We start from the raw sequence: 21,359 nt of genomic DNA on the forward strand, positions 1-21,359 counted from the left end.
TTTTTGTGAACAAATATAACCAACTAGGTATAATTGAATAATGTGAAAACATATTATCTCGTCCTCTTCTATGAGTAAAAATCACGATTTAAGATAACTTATTCTAAAAATATAGCGTAAAAAAAAATAATTTAATCAAATACAATTTAATAATTATTTTCCACAAATTTGAAATACTTTACAAAATATTATTACTGGTTTATGGTTATGCATTGCACTATGTACATGAATTATAGAAACAATTTTAAAAAAAACATTATCTTTTTAGTAAATTTTAGGAATTATACACATTAAATTTGTATTACATCTAATTATCTAGTACATAGTATTAGACACTATAGGTTTTTTATGATTATAAAATAAAATAATTGAAAATATTATTTTGAAAGTAATATAATTATACTACACAAAATACAAATTATTGTCCCGGGGGCCAAGTTGGTCACGCCGTTCCGATATCATTTCTCTTTCACAAGGACTTGTACTGTTATCGTACTATCAATAAACAATACAACACTGTAACAGACTGTGGCACTGGGACGGTATAGCAACATTAAAGTATAAATTTTCGTTTTATCTGTTTTCAGTTTTATATGTTCGATAACGTTTGAGTTTTTATAATTTTGCCGGTCGTTGCATGCAATTTTGAAGCTAAACGATGGCCGCGGGACCGATAGCAGAGAGAAATCAAGGTAATTTTTACGTTTACGTGTTTAGTATTACAATAATATGAACCTGTTGTAGAAATAGTAGTGTGAATATGAAATGATGTTTCCGAAAATGACCGTATTTTAAATATATGACTATCATAATATTTTGTTGTATAATTATTCGCTGTGCTCCAAAATACCTAAATATCTTACTAATTATTATTCATTTAAATCAAAAATATGCTTGAAATAGTTGATACTAAAACACAGATTATAATATTTTTGAATATTCACATACCTATCAAAAGCCATATTTTATATATGCTAACAACAATCAAATACTCTAAAAAAGTTTCATTATAAACCATAACTATTATATTTTACAGATGCAACAATTTATGTTGGTGGTCTTGATGAAAAAGTCTCGGATACTCTCATGTGGGAGTTGTTTGTTCAAGCAGGTCCAGTGGGTGAGTAAAAATTTATAAATACCGACTCAATAATTTTTAAAATTAATTAATAATATATTTTAGTTAATGTTCATATGCCAAAAGATCGAGTGACACAGTCACATCAAGGTTATGGTTTTGTTGAATTTCTTGCTGAAGATGATGCAGATTATGCTATTAAAATAATGAACATGATAAAATTATATGGAAAACCAATACGCGTTAATAAGGTAAAATAAACTTATAATTATATACTTATGTGTCATGAATTAAACATGTTTAATTGTTTGTATTATTTTTTTAACACCAGGCTTCTGCTCATCAAAAGAACCTTGATGTTGGCGCCAATGTATTCATTGGAAATTTGGATTCAGAAGTCGATGAGAAATTGTTGTATGACACTTTCTCTGCTTTTGGTGTAATTCTACAAACGCCTAAGGTAAGAATCATTGACATTAAAGTTGATTGATAAATTATCTGTTAATTTATTATCATATACTATGTATTTTTTTGTATAGTTTATTAATATTCTTTAATCTTTAATTAGTCAATTTTGTGCAAATGTTAGAGGAATTGACTTACACAAGAATTCATAGATTTTTACTTCTATATGTTAAATAGGTCATAAACCTATGTATTAATATAATCTGTTATTATGTTTTACTTGCTTTTTGATAAATTACAAAATTATTAGTTTCTTTTATTAAATGGCTATGAGATTTTACACAAGTCACACAAATTTGAAATTAAGTATAACATTTTAAAGTTATTATTTCTTAACATTTTAACATTACCCTCTCATAAACCATATAACATACATAAATATATATTTTTTTACTTTGTGTATGTGTAATTTTGTTTACACAACTGATTTCAAGTAAATTCATTGCAGAAACACACACATATATTTGTTATTGCCTTGTAATATTAATTTATTTATTACATTATTTTAATAATTTTAACTCATTCTAATTATTTGGTTATTTTTTATTACTTTACAGACATTTTGAATATTAAAAGTGTAATAATATATCAATGAATAAAAAATTTTTAATTGTATATTATATGTAGAGAACAACCTTATGAAAAGTTATTCACAAACTGTATATAATACGTGTATACATTTTAAAGGTAGATTAAATTAGTATGTGTGTTATAAAAAAATTAAAAAAAACAATTGTTTGGATATTTTTAATCATCTCGTTAAAAGGATTTTTGGATTAAATAGATATTTTCTATAGTATAAATTGTTAAATTAGAATTATGATGTATGGCATTAAATTATTAATTCACTTGACATTTAAATTTTTTTTAATTTAGATTATGAGAGATCCTGATACGGGTAATTCAAAAGGATTTGCATTCATTAATTATGCTAGTTTTGAAGCATCTGATGCTGCGATAGAAGCTATGAATGGTCAGCATTTATGTAACAGAGCTGTATCTATTTCATATGCATTCAAAAAAGATGTTAAAGGGGAACGACATGGATCTGCTGCTGAAAGATTATTGGCAGCCCAAAATCCACTTAGTCAAGCTGATCGTCCTCATCAACTGTTTGCTGATGCCCCCCCTACTCAAATGCCAATGATGCATCAAATGCCAGTACCACCGCCACCTATCATGCAACCTCCTATGCAAGTACCTATGTCCATGATGGCTCAACATCAAATGGCTCCTCCACCTCGAATCATGCCTTGGCAAAATCAACAGGCACCCCCTCAACCTCCTTCATATCAACCACCGCCGCCGCCACCACCGAGTTTCAACAATTTTGCACCACCAGGATTCCATGGTGGGTTTGTGCCGCCACCTCCTCCACCCCCAACACAACAAGGACAAATGCCACCACCATTACCACCTTCACATCCTGGTTTACCATCACACATGCAAGGCCATATGATGCCTCCGCCACCACCTCCAATGTCTATGGGTCCAGGTGGACCGCCGCCAATGCCACCACCTCCACCAATGCAACCTAACAATATGATGCCAATGAACTGGAAACCAAGTATTCCACCACCACCACCTCCTGCACCAGCTTAATATATCTAAGTCCAACCATTTATGTTTAATTATAATTGTATAAATAATGTAACTGGCATATTATTCTTGAATGTGTATCATACGACAAATGAATATTAATGAAAATAATTTTTATACTACAAAAAAATTATAGCTATATTTTGTTTCATTCATATTATATAGATCTTATTATAATACAACAAATATTAGAGCCTGAGCCAAGAAAAAAACTTAACAAAAACAATTAATTGAGAAATTTTGAAACATTTAATTTGAAGCACGCTTTTTGGCAGCTGGTGATGTCAAAAGAAGCGATGCTGGCGCTTGCAATAAACCTTGTAGAGTTTCTAAGAAATCTGATGCAGCAGATTCACTTATAGCACGTGAGTCGTAAGATAATGTGGCTGCCATAATTGTTTGTGGTTTACCATTCAGAGCTGCAACATAATATAATATTTAATATATATTTATGCATAATTAAATAATTAATTACCAATGATAGGTCGTCCACTTCCAATAGCTAATATACCACACTGAGGAGGATTTATAATAGCACTGAATTCAGATATATCAAACATTCCAAGGTTGGATATTCTGTTAAAAAAAAAAAAGCAAATAAGTAAAGCAAATAATTATTAATATGATGTATTAAGCATTTTTTAATCATTAACGTACGTAAAACTGCCTCCTTGGAATTCATGCAGCTGTAGTTTACCAATACGTGCACGTCCTGCCAATTCTTTAATTTCGGCTGAAATCTCATCTAATGCTTTACTATCAGCATTAGTCACAATAGGAGTTATCAGACCTGATTCTGTAGCAACTGCTACAGATATATCAGATGTTTGCTGTAAAACTACCTGAAAATAGTAATTAAATATAAAATAGTAATTAAAACATATTTTTATTAACTATAACTTTAATCAATTACTTGATCTTTAACAAAGTGGCAATTGACTAGAGGACACTGTTTAAGAGCAATAGCAACTGCTTTAATGATAAAATCATTTACAGAAACATTAATGCCAGCTAATTTTAATTGCTTGCGAAGTCCTAAAAGTGAATCAATATTGCTCTCGGCTGTAGCATAAGCGTGAGGAATCATTGTCTAAAAATATCAAACATTTAGTCACACAATTCAATACTAATTTTTAAACAATATGTTTACTTTAGATTCAGTTAATCGTTTAGCAATTGTTAATCTCATGCCAGTTAATGGAATGTCAACATAACTAGGTCCTTTAGTAGGTCTTGATACGATTGTCGATGTGACAGGTTGGGGTGAGGATATTTCCCCAGGCAAAGGTACTATTAACAAATTTAATATAAAATACATATGATAAATTTTAGACAAATTAAACTATTAACCTGTTCTAGGAGGCTTGATAGATAAATTGTTTTCTGTCACATGTTTTAAAACATCCCCTTTTAAGAGTTTTCCTTGTTTTCCAGTTCCTTTAATTTTAGAACCATCAATAGCATACAATTCTAGGAGTGATCTCACAGCTGGACTATAACCGTCGCTACAATTTAACATTAAAATTTAAAACCAAGTTCATTTTAAATTAGTAACAGTATTCAATATTTACTAGGAATGTCTAGTGGTAGGTTCTGATGATGATGTCTGAGATTCAACCTTAGGTTTCTGAACGTCTTCTTTTGCCACTGTTGATTTGGTTTTTTTCTTTCCAGGCACCTGAACATCATTCCAGTCCTCCCCTTCAGCAACCATTAGTGCAATTAGATCACCAACTTTCACATCTTTACTGTCATCACCCAACTAAAACATAATTCATAACTAATAATTGATTTTCAATTAAATAAATTACGTTATTATTACCAAAATTTTAGCTAATGTTCCTTCTTCTTCAGTTTCAAATGACATAACTGCTTTGTCTGTTTGAATATCACATAGGACATCTCCCGCTGAAATTTTATCTCCAGGTTGCTTATGCCATTTAATAATTGTACCTTCAGACATAGTGGGTGAGAGTGATGGCATGGTTAATTCAATTCCTGGAGCTAAAAAACAAAAACAGAATAAATAAAATGTTGACGTTTACTTTAAATGTATAAATATATATGACAGTACTATTTCCTCCAGTAGATTGTTCTGATTCTTCGGGTTCTTCCTGAGCATTTGAAGCAGCAGGAGCAACACCTTCAGCTTCAGGTATTTCCACAGTTTTCCAATCTTCTCCTTCAGCTACCATGAGTGCTATTAGAGAACCCACTTTAATTTCTTTGGCATCTTCAGGAACCTATAAAAAAATAACTATACTACATATAAAAGCTACATTAATATATTCATAATATTTCAATAATTACTTACCAATATTTTAGCTAGAACTCCCTCTTCTTCCGTTTCAAAAGCCATAATAGCCTTATCAGTTTGAATTTCACAAAGTACATCACCTGCAGATATTTTGTCTCCTTCTTTCTTTAGCCATTTAACTATGTTGCCTTCAGTCATAGTTGGGGACAGAGATGGCATATTAATTTCTTGACCTTTGACTAAGTAAATAATATAATAATTAATAAATTTTACATTAATTTATTTTGAATAAACATTCGATTAAAAGTTTGAATAAAAATCTTGTTACCATTTAAAAACGATGATGTATGAATACATAATATCTTTTCTAGATTGAGTGAAGCCCGTAATGTTTTTCTTAGATAATTTTTATGTAATCCTCCTTTAAGGGCGGTACGGAACAACGAAGTTGCCATTCCGGTAAAAATTTAACGTCAGTGGTTCAACAGCAATTTAACAATAAAATGATTCAACTATGTACACACGCTTCGAATAAACGAAATTAAAATTTGTGCTAAGGCCTAAAAGCTAACTGAATATTGATTTCGTAAAAGATTTGACATTGAAAGCGGAGAGTTCAAACTTAAAGATATAGTGAATAGTGATAAGAACTTTTCGTTTTCAACTACTGATAAGAAAATTACCCATAAACCTTATATCATAGAAAAGTCTTATATTATATTACGTATGTACCTATAAGATCTAACAACTTCCAATCTTACACACAGCTGCAGAGTGCAGACAGCAGACACTTTACTTATTTATACTTTATTATAAGTAATTAAGTAATTAATTTAGTATTTTTTTTTTTAATAGTATAAGGTCTATGGCTATAATAGTATACATTTTTTAGTTATAAATCATGGAAAAATTATTTTTATCATAAAAATAATTATTATATTTTATTTTTATAGTATAAGGTCTATGGGTATAATAGTATACATTTTTTAGTTAGAAATCATGGAAAAATTATTTTTATCATCGAAGTATAGTGAATAATATATTAATAACTTACATCGTATACTTCAACAAAGTCGTACAACAATATATTTTACATACTGAAGAATAATTTATTTTGTTTAAGTACTTCCTACGTTAAATCTTACATAATATGGTTTTTTATTATTATTCTGTATTTTAAAACTTTAACATTACGTGAGTGCAATTTAATTAATTCTCCTACAATAGTCAATGGCAGCTTAATTATTGTAAGTTTGTGTTAGCGCCTAAGAATACTTTTAACTAGAGTACTAGACTCTCTTAGTTAAGTATCTAGGTACCTATTAAAATATATATTATAAATATATATTTTAATAATATAAATATTATAAATAATATATTTATTAATTGTAATATATTATATTCTCAAACAACGGTACTGTCAATGAATCGAAATTTACTTGATATAGTCGCCGAGGTACACAAGATGGCAGATGCTGAAAAAAAAGCAACAAAATTAATGTGTTTGCAGTGTTTCACTGATAGGAAGCGCCACCTATCGACCGACGTTTACGGCCGGCACTTAACAAACCGTCGAGGCGCGTAGCGGTGTCTTAAAAGCTCCATAAACATTTCCATAGTTTACCAAAAGTTTTCTTAATGCGTTGGACCGATTTCGGGTTAACGTCGTTGTCGGATAACTAACGAAATCACAGGAATCGTACGAGTGCGTACCGTTTTGAAGAGGTCGATGTATGGCATATAAAGGCTGTACAATCGAACGTCGAGCATACTTACCTGGCGTGGAGGTCAACCGTGATCATTTAGGCGGTTCCTCCAGGGCGAGGCCGGTTCATTGCACATGGAAATCGGTTGACCCCTGCGAGTATCCCTAATGTGGATACCTCGGGCGCAGAATTTTTGTTAGCTGGGACTGCGTACGCGCCGTCCCTCATATATGAATAAATTTTGGTATTTGGATATCGTTGAAGTATGTGTAATATATGTTGTAATGTAACTAGTTAAAACTCGGAAGTTTTCAACCTTTTTTAACTCACGGTACCCTAAGTCGTTATTTAAAAATCCGGACGCACCCTATCGATTACTTCGGTTTTATTTAAAAGTGTAATTAATGTATAAAACAATGTAGAAAGATGTAGGTGTATAGCAGAGGTGTCCAAACTTTTTTTGGTCACGACCTACTAAAAATATTATACTTCACCTTTGAAGATCGACTGTCATAGAAATTTTTTTTTATTATTGAATAATTAAAATAATTATTAAGAAACACATAGGGCGCGTGGTCCTAAAAATAAATTCTAACATGATCGACTGTTTGGCCGCCCCTGGTTTACCTATAGTATATACAAATATTATATTTTATAAAACAAATTTTTGCTTTGAAAATTAACTATGTATATATTTTTTTTAATTATTATTGTATAAATTATATAATAAAAAATATATTTCAAATAATTCGGCGGAACCCCGGTTGGGAGGCTCTGAGCTAAGTATCTAACAATACCCATTGGTTGGCATTCTTAGATTCTAGATCGCCGTGTTCTTGTGAACCCGTCTTCAAAATGCGTATTACCGTTTTAGATAAATAATTTCGGACCGTCATGTGTACTATTTTCTATCTTTGACCTACCAACAAAACACTATGTAGTAAATTTGGATTAACTAAAACAAGTATCGTGTTGTTACTGTCACTGGTTGTTATCTTTGGTATTAGGGTAAATTGACCTATTATAAAGCTTTAGTCAAGGACATAAACTATATTTTTAATATATTTTAGTTTTAAAGCATGGCAATAATATAATCATTCTTAAACTATCTTTTTCCAACTCATATTACTCCCATCAAATTTAAATAATCTTAAGATCACAAATAGTGTTCCTAACTACTGTAAACTGATAATAGATCAATTTGCTCAATACTAAAGTTAACAGACAGTTATAGGTATTCTGAACGTAAATAAACAATTACTAAATATTACGTCGTTGAAAGAGATGCAAAATAATAGTGTGTTTACATCTTATTTCCTGTTCTTTAGAGTTATATGTTTATAAGGAATATATTAATATATATATTATATTATTATTGTCTACAATCCGACAATGTACGATAACTATTTGATATATTTACATTTTCGCACATTATTATACTATAAGCCTAAATCAAAGGTATTATTATTAGAACTATTAGTTACTAGTATAATGGTATAATATGCTGTATAATTGTAAATACAACCAACTACTAGACGATAATAATTTCAAGTATTTTTAATTATACGCTTTTGAATTAGAAATTTAGAACTAAGCACTGGTGTAATTTGGTCATGTCATGCTTGTAGAGGGGATAAAATGTTTTTAAATTTTACCTATAACCCCCTCCCAAAAAAATCATGTATTTATCATAAGTATTTCCTTTTAGTGCAAAAAAATATTTACGCATGTGACAGACACGGAAATAAATAATTGAAAAATATTCAATAATATACAATAATAGCAGTAAATAAATATAATCAAGGAGGGATACGACACCCAAATCCCCTCCGTAATTACACCACTTCGACTAATTAATAAAATTGATTTGATAAAAAACTAGTTTTGCATAAGTATTTTTGTTTTTGTTATTAACATTATGAATTTTCTATTTATGACTCCCAAAGTATCGACTTTACTACCATAATGAATGTCAAAGCATTTTTGCTACTCAGAAGCTGGCGACAAATACACAATTTAAAAAAACTATATAAAATTAAACATTCATCGATCCGCTCAGAATCTATATCATACCTATTGGCCTAATAGTAATAACCGCAAAACTCGCGCCTGCGGTGATAGGTTAGGTATATATAAAGCTATATATAAGCATTATAATAAGCCACCCCCTTAGTTGTAATCAATAAATTAATTTTTTTGGATTTTTCTATTTTTGATTTACAATTCAAAATATTAAAGATAATACTAATACATTACATTATTACGTAATCTACAATTTTTCGTTTTATTAAAAGGTCAAATATACATATGTCAGAATTAGATTGAGTTTGGACTTCAAACATAAACTATTTTAACCCCAATATATTTATTCAAGTTTCATGCAATTTCCATTGACTAAAATTTGTTAACATAATATATTTGATAAAATAGTAAATATTTAATATGAGGACGTGTAGCTACTTTCTATAAGCGTATATGTTATTTTAATTGTCTACTGATATTTAACAATTGAATTGTATTTGTTTCAAAAAAGAACAATAAACATGCATATTCATAAATAGTGTACCAATTGGCAACCATCAACTATTATATTATATTGTATCTAATGAATTGATCAATGTTATAATTCGTGTTCTTATATATTATATACCAACATAAAATAGTAAAATATGAATTAAAAAGATAGCATTACCTACTATAAGCAGTATAAACAATAAATGTATGTATCAGGTTTATTTTTTTTTACCTCATATTAGAATAGTTCGCTATTATAGTTTACTTTTTTTTATGTATAATATTAGTTTTAGAGCTAGGATATGTATGCATTAAAAAAATGTAAAATATGCATTTGGTTTACTAAAAATATGCAATTAATATTATATACGCCATAAAATATGAAATATTCAAATAAACAATAAAAAAAAAAAAACATTAAAATTAATGAACTATTATTTTAAACTATTAAAGTTATTATTTAAATATATTATACAAGAAACAATTATATGGTGTTTTAAGTTTTTAAAACAGAATGATCTTTTGTTAGATCCTAATACAATTAGTATTTTAGTATTTAGTGGTTCCTCGATCTTTTTAGTTAGGACCACGACTTAAATTTTCCCCTGAAAACTATCTGACCCCCATGAATTAATTATTATAAGAAGTAATTATCAAAAAAATCAAACTTTGTTTATTGCTTTTACTACCTATTACTTTGTGTTATAAAGTTTATAGGCTTGTAATGAATATAATTTTATAAATGTATTTTTGATATTGTGGCTATGCGAAGTGTGTGCTTGTTTTCTGCTGTGGTGGTTGGTAATATCACCTTATAATTTATATACTTAGTTTATATTTATACATTATACAGAATAAAATATCATAAATATCTTAGAATCTATGTAATTAATAAAATTCTGAAGACCCACTAAATATTTACTTGCGAGTTGTGACCCACAGTTTGAGAAACGCTGCCTTAATAATATATTCTTATATTTACTAAAACTTCCTTCGACATTACATGACATAAAAATGTATAGTAGCGAAATATAGATACCATAAAACATGTATCTTTTGTGTTCTTATAGTTAAAATGTACAATAATAGGTATTCATTTTATTCAAAATATGCAAAATATACCATCATTTACACCATAGTGGGGTAATTCGTAGACATTACTATGTCAAAAGCAATAATCAGAAGTCGAAAAAAATTATACTGTTGCATATAAATCCTAGTTCTAATTATTATGTGCGTCGTTACAAAAAACTAATAAATTTGTGCTACATAATATAGTAATTAAGTACGGCGTTTATTTTTAATTCTAATCATACTATAGGTAATAAGTTAACACTTAAAAGTTAAAATTTAAAGCCATTTTCCACTGGCTTTTTCTAGAATTAATTAAAAAGTTATTGGTAGGTATAGGTACCTACAAATTTTATGATTCGTGTCGTTGTATTGTGTCACGTAGTCCATGTAAATAGATACGAGGTAGATACCTCTTTTAAAACACCATAACACTATATTCTTAGAATTATTTCCGTTTCTGTTGTATTATATGTATATAATTATGCACTTGTATTGTAAATTTGTAACACCGAATAAACACCAAACACGAAAACGTCCTAATTAAACAGACTTTTATCTTAATAAAGGGATCTTTATTATAAAACCTCTAAACGGTCTAAACGATTTGCTAAGTGGCGTACGCTTCGTCGAAAAATATCTTGTCGTCTTGTCACGTTATCACCTCAATTTCCATACGAATTTTAAGTATACAAAAAAAAAATTACAGAACATTGGACACAGTGACTTGTTTTCATAATCAACCCAGTGAATATTATCTATACTAATTAACTTTGTTCTACATTATATAAAAACACTAACCCTACTCATCGACCACCGTAGTGTTAAAGTCGTTTCGAAACAAGATACACATTATTTTTTTTTGTCAATTTGAAAAAAAAAGAATATGAAAGTGTTTTTGTGTTTCGTAGCGGTTTGTTTGCCACTGGCGCTGGCGCAGCCTGTTAATTTGCGAGCCGAAGAAGAGGAAGAGAACGAGGTAGACAACAGCAGTGAATCGGACTTGTATAATGGTCTTATGCATTTAGGCGCAGCGATTTTTGGAACACCAGACTCAAAATCGGGTGAAGCAGTGTCGAAATGGAAAGAGACTAGTCAATTAAACCCTGAAGAAATGGGCGAGTACGCGGAGGGTGACATATTACATCCGATTGGAAATTCTAGGAATGGATTGAAAGCTGTATCGTCTAGATGGCCCAAAGGCATCATCCCCTACGAAATAAGTCCATCTTTCGGTAAAGCAATATAAATTACATAAATATTAACAAAAATCTATATTAATAGATTAATTCTATTATGTGGTATTTAGTAAAATCAATAGATACAAAATTGTTATTATAAATTATATTGCATTAAAATGAAATTAGCAAATCACTTTTTGTAATCATGCCATGATTGTTTGTATTATAATATACCTGTCTATGTATTATTGCAATATTACAGTGAGCACCTATAGCAGTTGTTTGTAGACATTGATTTTATTGCTCAAAATTAAATTAAATTAAATTAAAGAAGCTTAAATAAATATATTTTAAAATATAACAATATGAAAGAATACACAGTATTTATATACAATAAATTTAAATACTTCGGAGGTATAAACAAATACAAGATGTCGATAGTATTAATTTTTCTTTAAATTGCTTTATTTTACAAATATGTCCACTTCATTATTATAGGAGAGTTGTTCGAAGAAAATTAAGTACAATTATCTTTAAATTTCTAACCGACTATACTCCATATACTTACTATATATTCATAATCAAAATATATATCAAAAATCATTTGATCCAATTTTTGACGCGATAAAAACTTATGACTTGTATTTTGTAATTTGTTGGCTACTTTACTGTTTACTGAAAATAACGTAAACCCTAGCTTTTTATACAACTTTTTACAAACTATTTTCAATGTTATTTACTTTATTTTTATTTTGTCTGTGGACTGTGATTGGTATAAAAATATTTGAATTGGGTTCAAATAGTTTGCATTTCAATAAAATAAACAAATACCTATAACGTTTTTGAAAATCTGATTTTAAGCTCTCAACCTTTCATCGACTAGTGAAAATCAATAACTACGGATAATCTTTTTTATTTATGATTTGGATATTTCCACATACAGCGTCATATATACCTACTGTTATGCTTAGTTTGTCTAACATGTATTGATGTATAGTATACTATTTTTAATGTAGGTATTGTAGTGTTAATATTACAAAAATATAAGCAGTTTCATTGCATTAAATGAACGTGTATTATATGATTCTTTTCAGGGTCTAGTGATAGACAGATGATATTGAGTTCAATTGATGAATACAAAAAACTTACATGCTTAAAATTCACACCTAGAACTTCTTATGACACTGATTACATTTATTTCACTAACGGCAACACGGGATGTTGGTCATCAGTGGGAAAAATCGGAGGAAGACAAGAAGTATTAATAATTTGTTATTTATGTACACTACTGCACATAAAAAATAATATTATATTTCACTATAATTTAATTTATCGATGTAATATTTGTAAAGGTGAATCTACAAAGTCCGGGATGTTTGTCTAAAAAAGGTACAGTAATGCACGAAATGCTTCACGCCGCTGGATTCATGCATGAACAGAACAGACCTGATAGGGATAAATATGTTACCGTCAACTACAACAATATCCAATCGGGTGAGTATAGAATTAAAATACAATTAAACCATTTTTTTTTAATTCTTGTGTGTTTTCAGGAAGGGAGAATAATTTTGAAAAAGCCCAGAGTTCCATGATTGACAGCCAAGGTATAGGCTATGACTACCGTAGCGTAATGCATTATTCGGCCAATGCTTTTTCGAAAAATGGTCAAGCGACCATCGATCCGAAGGTATATTTTCTACATATTTTTTATGCATACCTACAATAAATGGTTTTACGTCCAAATATATATTCTCGAGTTTCGATCTATATTATTAACAACTTCAACTTGAATGTTTAAAATAAAATTATTTATCCCTTTTTAATATAAATAGTATTATTTATATATTTTATAATTATAATATAAATTATTGACTGAGTTTTTTAAAAAATATTTAGACACGAGGAGTGACAATGGGTCAGAGAGAAGGTTTAAGCAGAAAGGATATTCAAAAGATTCAAAAGATGTACAATTGCAAAAGTAAGAGACAGCAATCTTCTTCATCTATCGACTAAAATTCTAGTACATTTTACAAGCATTGTCTGTGTTAGAAATAAATGGTGATGTATCTTTCACCGTTAAGTGTATTTTGATTTACATATTAAGTTAAAAGTTGAATTATTTAAAAACAAATAAATAAACTATTTAAGTAAAAACAATGTTATACGATTATAATTTTAATATAATATGTAGGTAATTTATAATTATAAATAATATACCTATTATATTTATTTTCTAGTTTTTTAGTGTATATTTATGAATAACTTCTATAGAAAAACTTGAGGAATGTATAAGTGTAGACAGACTTCATTGATTTTAATAATGAATATTATAATTTATATTCATTATGTTAATTGAGTAGTTGACATCCAATTAAAGGAGCTTAATATATGTTTATGATATGAAACATATTATCTTCAATATTATCTTTTTTCTACAAACAAAAAAAAAGATTAAATTTAAGAACAAATGTTAACAATAATAATCAGGAGATTTAAATTTTTTTATATATTAATAAGCTAATAACAGTTAAAATAAATGACTCTAAATAGAGAAAGTAAATATATAGATATAATATTACTCCTTTCAATTATGTGTTGTATTATGTGTTTGACTTATTTGAGTAGACATTTATCCATTATTTTAGTGCTGTACCTACTACTGTTTATTCAAGTTGTAAATTACGAGTAGGTACACTATTAGGTACTATAATAACAGGCGATAGTTACAAATTATTGATGATTGGTACAATGGTACTTGGTATAGGTTCTATATATCTAATATCTATAGTATATACAGTATTATTACTTAACGGTTTACTTACATTATTACAATTTACAACCAACAAATATTATTTGAATTAACTTAAGAAATTTAAGAGGTATTTATGATAGATTAATCATTAGATATAAAATAAATTGTAAGGACTATGATGGGTGTATTGTGTATATAATTTTAGTTTATCCCATAATAGTTGAAAATATATTGGTATAATGGTATAAATGCTCTTCTTATTGGCAATAAGCTTATAACCACGGACTAAGATATAATCTTAAGATATAATTTAATTATATAGTTAATATTATAATATAATTATAATTTAAGATATATCTTAGTCCGTGCTTATAACTTATAATATAACTATACAGGTTATCTATGGACTATATCATCGCGTTTTGGTCTTTTGCTCCTCTTTCCTTTCGACTGAAGTTTATAACTTACTTAGCTACTATAAATGTAATATATTCAATTTAAAATAATAATTCAACTTTTAAAATATTTACATAGATAAGCACTAAATTATTTAGCTATCTCAGAATACGAAAACAAATATTGAATTCTATTAAATTAGTTTAAGTAGGTAAATAAGAATGATAAATATAAAATAGCCAAAGAAAATTGTCCTACATTCAATAAGAAATTATTAAAAGTACTTTCAGTTATAATAAATTTGGCTATTTTTGCTCATTTTCATAAAATTAATTAGAAAAACAAATATTGACGATGATAAACGCGCTAGAACAGTTTAAGTATATTCTTAGAATAAAAATAAATTATATTATAATTAATATTATTCAAAACAATATACCTAGTATAATAAATATTTCAATATACATTTAACAAATTATATAAATACAGTATCAAAAATCAAAATACATTTCAAACATAAGAATAAAGCAAATAATTAATAATATCTATTGGAAATTTGGAATATTTATTTATAAAACTTAAGCATCGTTTTATCTAAATATAATATTTTGTACAGGTTAAAAGTGTAATTAAAACCATATTAAAAATGTTTAATAAACGTCACCGTCTATAACTTCAATTAGTTATTATTAGGTTCATTGACAATTTTTAAGTTCTACTTAGTAGGTATTCAATATATTATTAAGGTTATATAGGTTATTCTAATTTTGAAATTAATTAAATGATATACGTTATTGCCAAAAATTAAATTACCATAAAACAATTTATAAGTCATTAAACAATTATATTTCTGAACATTGTACATATTGTACAACATGTATAATGTAATAATATTCATTGTGTACTACACTACTACTTATGTGTCTCGTGTACTATGGTACTATAAAATACAATAACTAATAACTAATAAGTATAAAGCCATAAAGGATCATATAAATTATTATACTTAAACGCTCCAGCACATAATTTCTATTTATTATTCGTGGTATTCAATATTCATCATTACATACGATAGGAATATAGGTACATATAAACTACCTAAATACAATATGTATATTACTGTTACATTGGATAGGAATATCGATATATTTGTGTAAGATATGATTTAATATCTAAAGGGAGCTTTTATGATTTACCTATAAGGATTTAGAATTGAAATGTTTGGAGCTTGATAACAATGTGTGTTTTTGACGAGTCCCAAACGTGTAAAGTTTATATAGGTACGTAATAGTTTTATGAGGACTGAAAAGCTTTTATATGAGTATAATATCGCATATCTATATTAAAAAATGGTTCACTAGTTTAAAAATAAAAATAAATTTATAATACCTAACCTAAGTAGTTTATTTTTAAGTTGACATGATTAGATATTGAATATTAGGAGATAACGAAATCAACTGCTTCTGTGTCATTTAGTGGCTTCATTTTAATATTTATGGTAAAAAATAGTGGTCCTATTGAACCATGTTTGTGTGAGGCATGCGTCACTTTTAAATAACCAGTACCTTGTTGCAGTAGTAATCAGTTGGTCGTTAGTAATTATTTAGTAGGGTGAAGGCATTATCTGAATATTATAAACTCTATAATAAAAATAATAATATATAGAGTATGGCTGCAGCGTATAGTTTTCGTTATAATTGTAATTTTTCCATTCATTTTAACGTGGAAAAAGAAAATCCAACTACATTAACTAGAAATATTTTGAGGTCGTTTAGGGTCTTGGTAATCATTGATCAGGGTGTATGGTAACTGGCAAGGAGGTCTAATCGTCATAAAAGTATTTTACGATAATTGTATGAATTATTAGTTGAACAACAACTTGTTTAAACTGTTTAAAGATCATGGGGGCATATTAATTTTCTTTAAGCAACACTCGCTTCAATTTTAATACCTATCTAATATAAAAGAGAGACTTAATTTTATAATATGCCAACCCACTCCAATATAAAAAAACAGAGTAAACGAATTATTCTGATCATAAAATTTTGGATGTTATACGACTAACACAAGTACATAACACGCATACAGTTCACCTTTTTTAAGCGGTTCATGTAATCATATGGGTATAAGCGTAGAACGTCTACGCTCTTATAAAATCGTAATAATATAAAATGAGCATTAACGATTTTTATACTATGTGTCTTCGTTGGTTCTATTTTAATAATCATTTATATAAAATATAGTAATAGTGATAAATGTAAATAATAGGTATAAAAAAAGGTTCTTCATTTTTAATATTTTTCTGTAACTATTGTGAATTGTAAGAGATGTTAAATTTAAACTAGATGGTGCTGTAGCATAATCTAATATAGAGTAATAAACTAAAAATTAACGATGATAATCTAGAGTGTAATTTTGATAATAATGCGCGTGGTTGTAAAATTATGGTAATAAATGTTATTAACTGCAGATCTAACTGAACCTAGACTATTACAATGTTACCTATAAAATTTAGAATCATTTTTCAAATCTAATTAATTTTTTTAATAGCTTCCAATATCTAAATTAAATCCAATTATAAATTATAATAATTGATTATAATTAATATAAAATTTAAAAATACCTACTTCCTTTAGTGACTCTCCCATCATATACATATACCATATATTATACGAGTGTAATATAATATAACTCAGGTGAAACGGTTTTAAATTGGTTTAAACTAAAATACCGTGTATTGGTATAATATATAATTATAAAATTAATAACTAATTAATATAATATAGGTACCGTGGTTTCAACTGTGTTGACAGTTGACGATTAAAATATAATTGATGGCTATAAACAATAGGGACGTCGGACGTGGGTAATAATACTAGTAGTTTGTACAAGTATAATATGACCAATAATTAAATTTATTGACATTATAATACAATAAAATATAAAACTTAAATATGTTATGACGTATCTATACCTAAATGGCTAAATAAAATTGTGTAAATCACTAAGTCAAAATAATTTGGAGTAAAGATGATTATGTAATATTGTATACTGACTACTTCTTTCAACATTACCCATGTAGGTACTTCTATATTTATACATTTATTCCGCATAATAATGAATTTATTTTTCTAGATTATGATTGAAATATTTTTAATATATAATGTATATATATATCATAATTTACCAAGCATACTCACCCCCATTTATTCTTTAATAATGAATTTATTCAAATTTTTATTTTTGGAATTATTAATCATGTATGCTAGTAATTGAACTTAAGTTTAATTTTTTTAATTTTCTGTCTTATTTAATTAGTATCGTGTATCAGTACAAACTTTTATTTTTTAAATGAGAACTTCCCCCAACCTTCTACTGTAAATTATTTAGTAGATATTTTTTTTGAAAATGTTGATGTACCTAATTCAAAATCTGAATGAGTAGTTATTATAGTTATCAAAATGTTATTCTAAGGGTAATAGTTCTTAAGAATATTAAATATAATATGTAATAATGTAATATATAAGATATAGTATCTACTATACTTGGATCACTTTTAAAAAATATAAATATTGATAAATTAATAAAAATGGCTAAAACATAATTTAGATCTTAGTAGCCCAAATATTTTTCAAAATTATTGTATTGCATGAACCTATCATCGTATTATCTTTAGAGTATTAAATTAAATACTTAAAAATCATCAATTTTGATTTAGATACGATAAAATTTTCAGAAAAATATCTGCTAAATAGTTTATAATAGAAAAGAGTGGTTATCGTTTAAAAAACAGACATTCAGTTGTAAATACTACAATCTTAAGAATTTAAAAATTAAAAATATGATCTTTACGTCTTTAAAAGTTCCAAAAATCATAATTTGAATAATCAAATACTTAGAGATCACTTTGTGTGTATTATGTATACATTTTAATATTTTTTTCTAAATCTTATATGTAGGTATGGATTCGGAGTCAGATTCGGGATCGGGAAACAATTTTTTCGAAGCTGTGCAAGGTTGGTTGCCGTTTAAATGATTCATATGCAATTAAAAACCACAATTATCTACGACTATATTATATACATCCACAAGGTTATCAAAATCGTTTAAATAATTAATTAATGATAACTGTATCAATAATATTGAAATGATATTTATCGTAATATGTTTTTAGATTTTAATTCAACTTACAAGCATAGTAATAATATAATAATTGTGTGTGTGTGTGTGTGTGTGTGTGTGTGTGTGTGTGTGTGTGTGTGTGTGTGTGTGTGTGTGTGTGTGTGTGTGTGTGTGTGTGTGTGTGTGTGTGTGTGTGTGTGTGTGTGTGTGTGTGTGTGTGTGTGTGTGTAGTAAGTTTATACACATAAATAGGTAGGTATTATAATAATAATTACAAAATATTTAATTCTACGAATGATATTTTTCTATTTAATTTTCATAAGTATGCTACTATTTTAGATTCTCGGTGGAACAATTAATGTATTTATTTTATAATGAAGTTTTTTTTTTAATGAGTACACGATAATTTGTCGATAAATGCTTCGATTTTCAAAAATATGGATGATTTTGAAAATCATATTGAATCTAGTTTGTACTTTGAAGAAGTCAATCTTAAAAAATCCCATTACTTATTTTTATAAATGTCAATTAAAAATTAAAAATTGCTTGAACTGGAGAAATACTTGAAAATTTAATGCAAAGTTTCCCATATGAATATGTTGTTAATATCTCTTACAATTCTATTTCTATAGTCAAAATATGGTACTGGTTTGTTATAGCCCCGCCGCGGCGGGTGAAAACTTTATAGCCCCGCCACTCAGGTTTGTTATCGCCCCACCATTCATATAACAGTAAATACATCAAAACTAAATAATAGTGATCCGTTTGAAACAATTTTAAAAGATATAACAGAATTTTGGGAATCACATAAAGCATAAATTTTTTTAATATTAATTTTTTTTAAATCAATAAATAAACATTTTTAATTATATAACTTTTTTATATAATTATTATTCAATTTTTTAATATTAATTTTTTTTAAATATTTTATCAATATCGTCAATAAATATACATTTTTAATTATATCACTATTTTATATTTATATTTATTCGATGTATTTATTGTTATATGAATGGCGGGGCGATAACAAACCTGAGTGGCGGGGCTATAAAGTTTTCACCCGCCGCGGCGGGGCTATAACAAACCAGTACCCAAAATATTTTTTTCGTTGGAATTTAAACCGTCGGATCCCAAACGGCTCCCGTCAAAAAAGGTCTAACAGGTAAATACCTATAAGGCTCCCGTAGAAAAAAATTAAATTAAAACTCAGTCATGTCAGTACACCTAAATTTTTAAAAGAATTAGAGTTCATTAGGAGAAAATTTTTCATTTATAGTGAAATAATACTTATGGATTGTATAAAAAGAAATTGCCAAATGTATGTTTTTTTATATTTCTACTTATACATTCATTTTTTAAACATTTTTTAATACTAAAATCTAATATTATTTTAATAAAAAAATCACAATATATGATTTTTCTGTACAAGTTTTATAATTTACTTAGTTTACACCAACAAAAGTTTAACTACACCTCTTTTGAAAAAGTTTTAAATCTGTGTGAAATGAAAATGAACTTGTGTTGTAAAAAACCGGAGCCGTTTGGAAGTTGATCTTTTTGTAAAAGAGGAACCAAATAAGCAACGACCATTTAAACTTGTATGATAGCTCAACAGCAATTAAATATAATAATAATAATACAAGAAATCGTAGAGCTCGTAACAATATAAATATGAAAACAAAATTGAAAATAGTCTATGTTTACATTAAAAAATATTTTACACAAAATAAAAATAATTGATAGGTAATAATATAAAATTATGAATCTAATTAAGTTAGCTTTTATGTATTTTATATATATTAGGTATACATTTTACTATACCTATACAATTACATTTTTGATTTATTTTAAAATATTATTTGTTTATAGGTACTGTAAATTTTTTTTCTGGTTTTATGATATTTACAAAAAGGTATTGTTATTAAATTATATGTCATATTTAATATTTATTTAGTATAAACTATAAATATATATCATTATAATAAATGAAATATTTTCAAAAAAAATTATGTTAACCTACTATATAATACTAAAAGTAAAATAAATCAAATAAACCTATTACCTGGTGATATAGGCGAATAGACCGTTTCTGTTCAGAATTGTTTTTGTAAACTATGAATAATGATATCAGATTGAACACAACTATAGGTGTATAAATATATAATAGTGATCCACTCGACACCTAAATGTACAGTATAGCTTACTTACCTACCTTTTT

At 27.4% G+C, this 21,359-nt stretch overlaps 3 protein-coding genes, 1 long non-coding RNA gene and 1 other non-coding gene across 7 annotated transcripts; 4 read left to right on the forward strand and 1 right to left on the reverse strand.

Annotated features, from left to right (window-relative positions):
* Positions 1-519: 519 nt before the first annotated feature.
* LOC114123058 (splicing factor 3B subunit 4) lies at positions 520-3,297 on the forward strand. Its single transcript, XM_027985915.2, has 5 exons — positions 520-692; positions 1,037-1,120; positions 1,184-1,329; positions 1,410-1,538; positions 2,420-3,297. The coding sequence occupies exons 1-5, from the start codon at positions 659-661 to the stop codon at positions 3,143-3,145; spliced, it is 1,119 nt and encodes a 372-aa protein (XP_027841716.1). The 5' UTR covers positions 520-658; the 3' UTR covers positions 3,146-3,297.
* On the reverse strand, positions 3,254-6,024 carry LOC114123057 (uncharacterized). The gene is made up of 11 exons (XM_027985914.2): positions 5,728-6,024; positions 5,457-5,638; positions 5,217-5,385; positions 4,965-5,146; positions 4,714-4,904; positions 4,493-4,647; positions 4,293-4,432; positions 4,056-4,232; positions 3,800-3,984; positions 3,618-3,718; positions 3,254-3,561 (listed from the first exon to the last, which is right to left on the reverse strand). The coding sequence occupies exons 1-11, from the start codon at positions 5,852-5,854 to the stop codon at positions 3,392-3,394; spliced, it is 1,779 nt and encodes a 592-aa protein (XP_027841715.1). The 5' UTR covers positions 5,855-6,024; the 3' UTR covers positions 3,254-3,391.
* On the forward strand, positions 6,005-7,322 carry LOC126552976 (uncharacterized). Its single transcript, XR_007606422.1, has 2 exons — positions 6,005-6,646; positions 6,848-7,322. It is a non-coding gene; the product is annotated as an uncharacterized LOC126552976 (long non-coding RNA).
* Positions 7,168-7,331, forward strand: LOC114123082 (U1 spliceosomal RNA). The gene has a single exon (XR_003592324.1). It is a non-coding gene; the product is annotated as a U1 spliceosomal RNA (small nuclear RNA).
* Positions 7,332-11,489: 4,158 nt separating this feature from the next.
* LOC114123067 (zinc metalloproteinase nas-13-like) lies at positions 11,490-19,432 on the forward strand. 3 transcript variants are annotated; one of them, XR_007603268.1, is made up of 7 exons: positions 11,490-11,925; positions 12,966-13,129; positions 13,224-13,365; positions 13,425-13,558; positions 13,768-13,849; positions 18,979-19,284; positions 19,373-19,432. XR_007603268.1 is itself a non-coding variant. In XM_027985929.2 (6 exons), exons 1-6 carry the CDS (start codon positions 11,577-11,579, stop codon positions 19,053-19,055), a joined length of 948 nt encoding a protein of 315 aa, XP_027841730.1. In that variant the 5' UTR covers positions 11,490-11,576; the 3' UTR covers positions 19,056-19,432. The 3 variants fall into 3 exon arrangements, 1 of the variants encoding a protein (XP_027841730.1); XR_007603269.1 differs by having other exon boundaries at positions 18,979-19,270; XM_027985929.2 differs by having other exon boundaries at positions 18,979-19,432.
* The last annotated feature ends 1,927 nt before the right edge of the window (positions 19,433-21,359 follow it).

This window comes from Aphis gossypii, chromosome 1 (assembly GCF_020184175.1).
Source record: "Aphis gossypii isolate Hap1 chromosome 1, ASM2018417v2, whole genome shotgun sequence".
Taxonomy (NCBI): Eukaryota; Metazoa; Arthropoda; class Insecta; order Hemiptera; family Aphididae; genus Aphis; species Aphis gossypii.

What these genes read in the sequence shown, in the direction of transcription:
- LOC114123057 (XM_027985914.2), bottom strand. Translation starts at nt 5,854, where the DNA reads ATGGCAACTTCGTTGTTCCGTACCGCCCTTAAAGGAGGATTACATAAA. An exon ending in TACATCATCGTTTTTAAATG is followed by an intron (nt 5,639 to 5,727) that starts GTAACAAGATTT and finishes TTATTTACTTAG; the next exon opens with TCAAAGGTCAAGAAATTAAT. An exon ending in GAGTTCTAGCTAAAATATTG is followed by an intron (nt 5,386 to 5,456) that starts GTAAGTAATTAT and finishes ATTTTTTTATAG; the next exon opens with GTTCCTGAAGATGCCAAAGA.
- LOC114123058 (XM_027985915.2), top strand. Translation starts at nt 659, where the DNA reads ATGGCCGCGGGACCGATAGCAGAGAGAAATCAAG. An exon ending in GATAGCAGAGAGAAATCAAG is followed by an intron (nt 693 to 1,036) that starts GTAATTTTTACG and finishes TATATTTTACAG; the next exon opens with ATGCAACAATTTATGTTGGT. An exon ending in TAATTCTACAAACGCCTAAG is followed by an intron (nt 1,539 to 2,419) that starts GTAAGAATCATT and finishes TTTTTAATTTAG; the next exon opens with ATTATGAGAGATCCTGATAC.
- LOC114123067 (XM_027985929.2), top strand. Translation starts at nt 11,577, where the DNA reads ATGAAAGTGTTTTTGTGTTTCGTAGCGGTTTGTTTGCCACTGGCGCTG. An exon ending in CTACAACAATATCCAATCGG is followed by an intron (nt 13,366 to 13,424) that starts GTGAGTATAGAA and finishes GTGTGTTTTCAG; the next exon opens with GAAGGGAGAATAATTTTGAA. An exon ending in AAGCGACCATCGATCCGAAG is followed by an intron (nt 13,559 to 13,767) that starts GTATATTTTCTA and finishes AAAAATATTTAG; the next exon opens with ACACGAGGAGTGACAATGGG.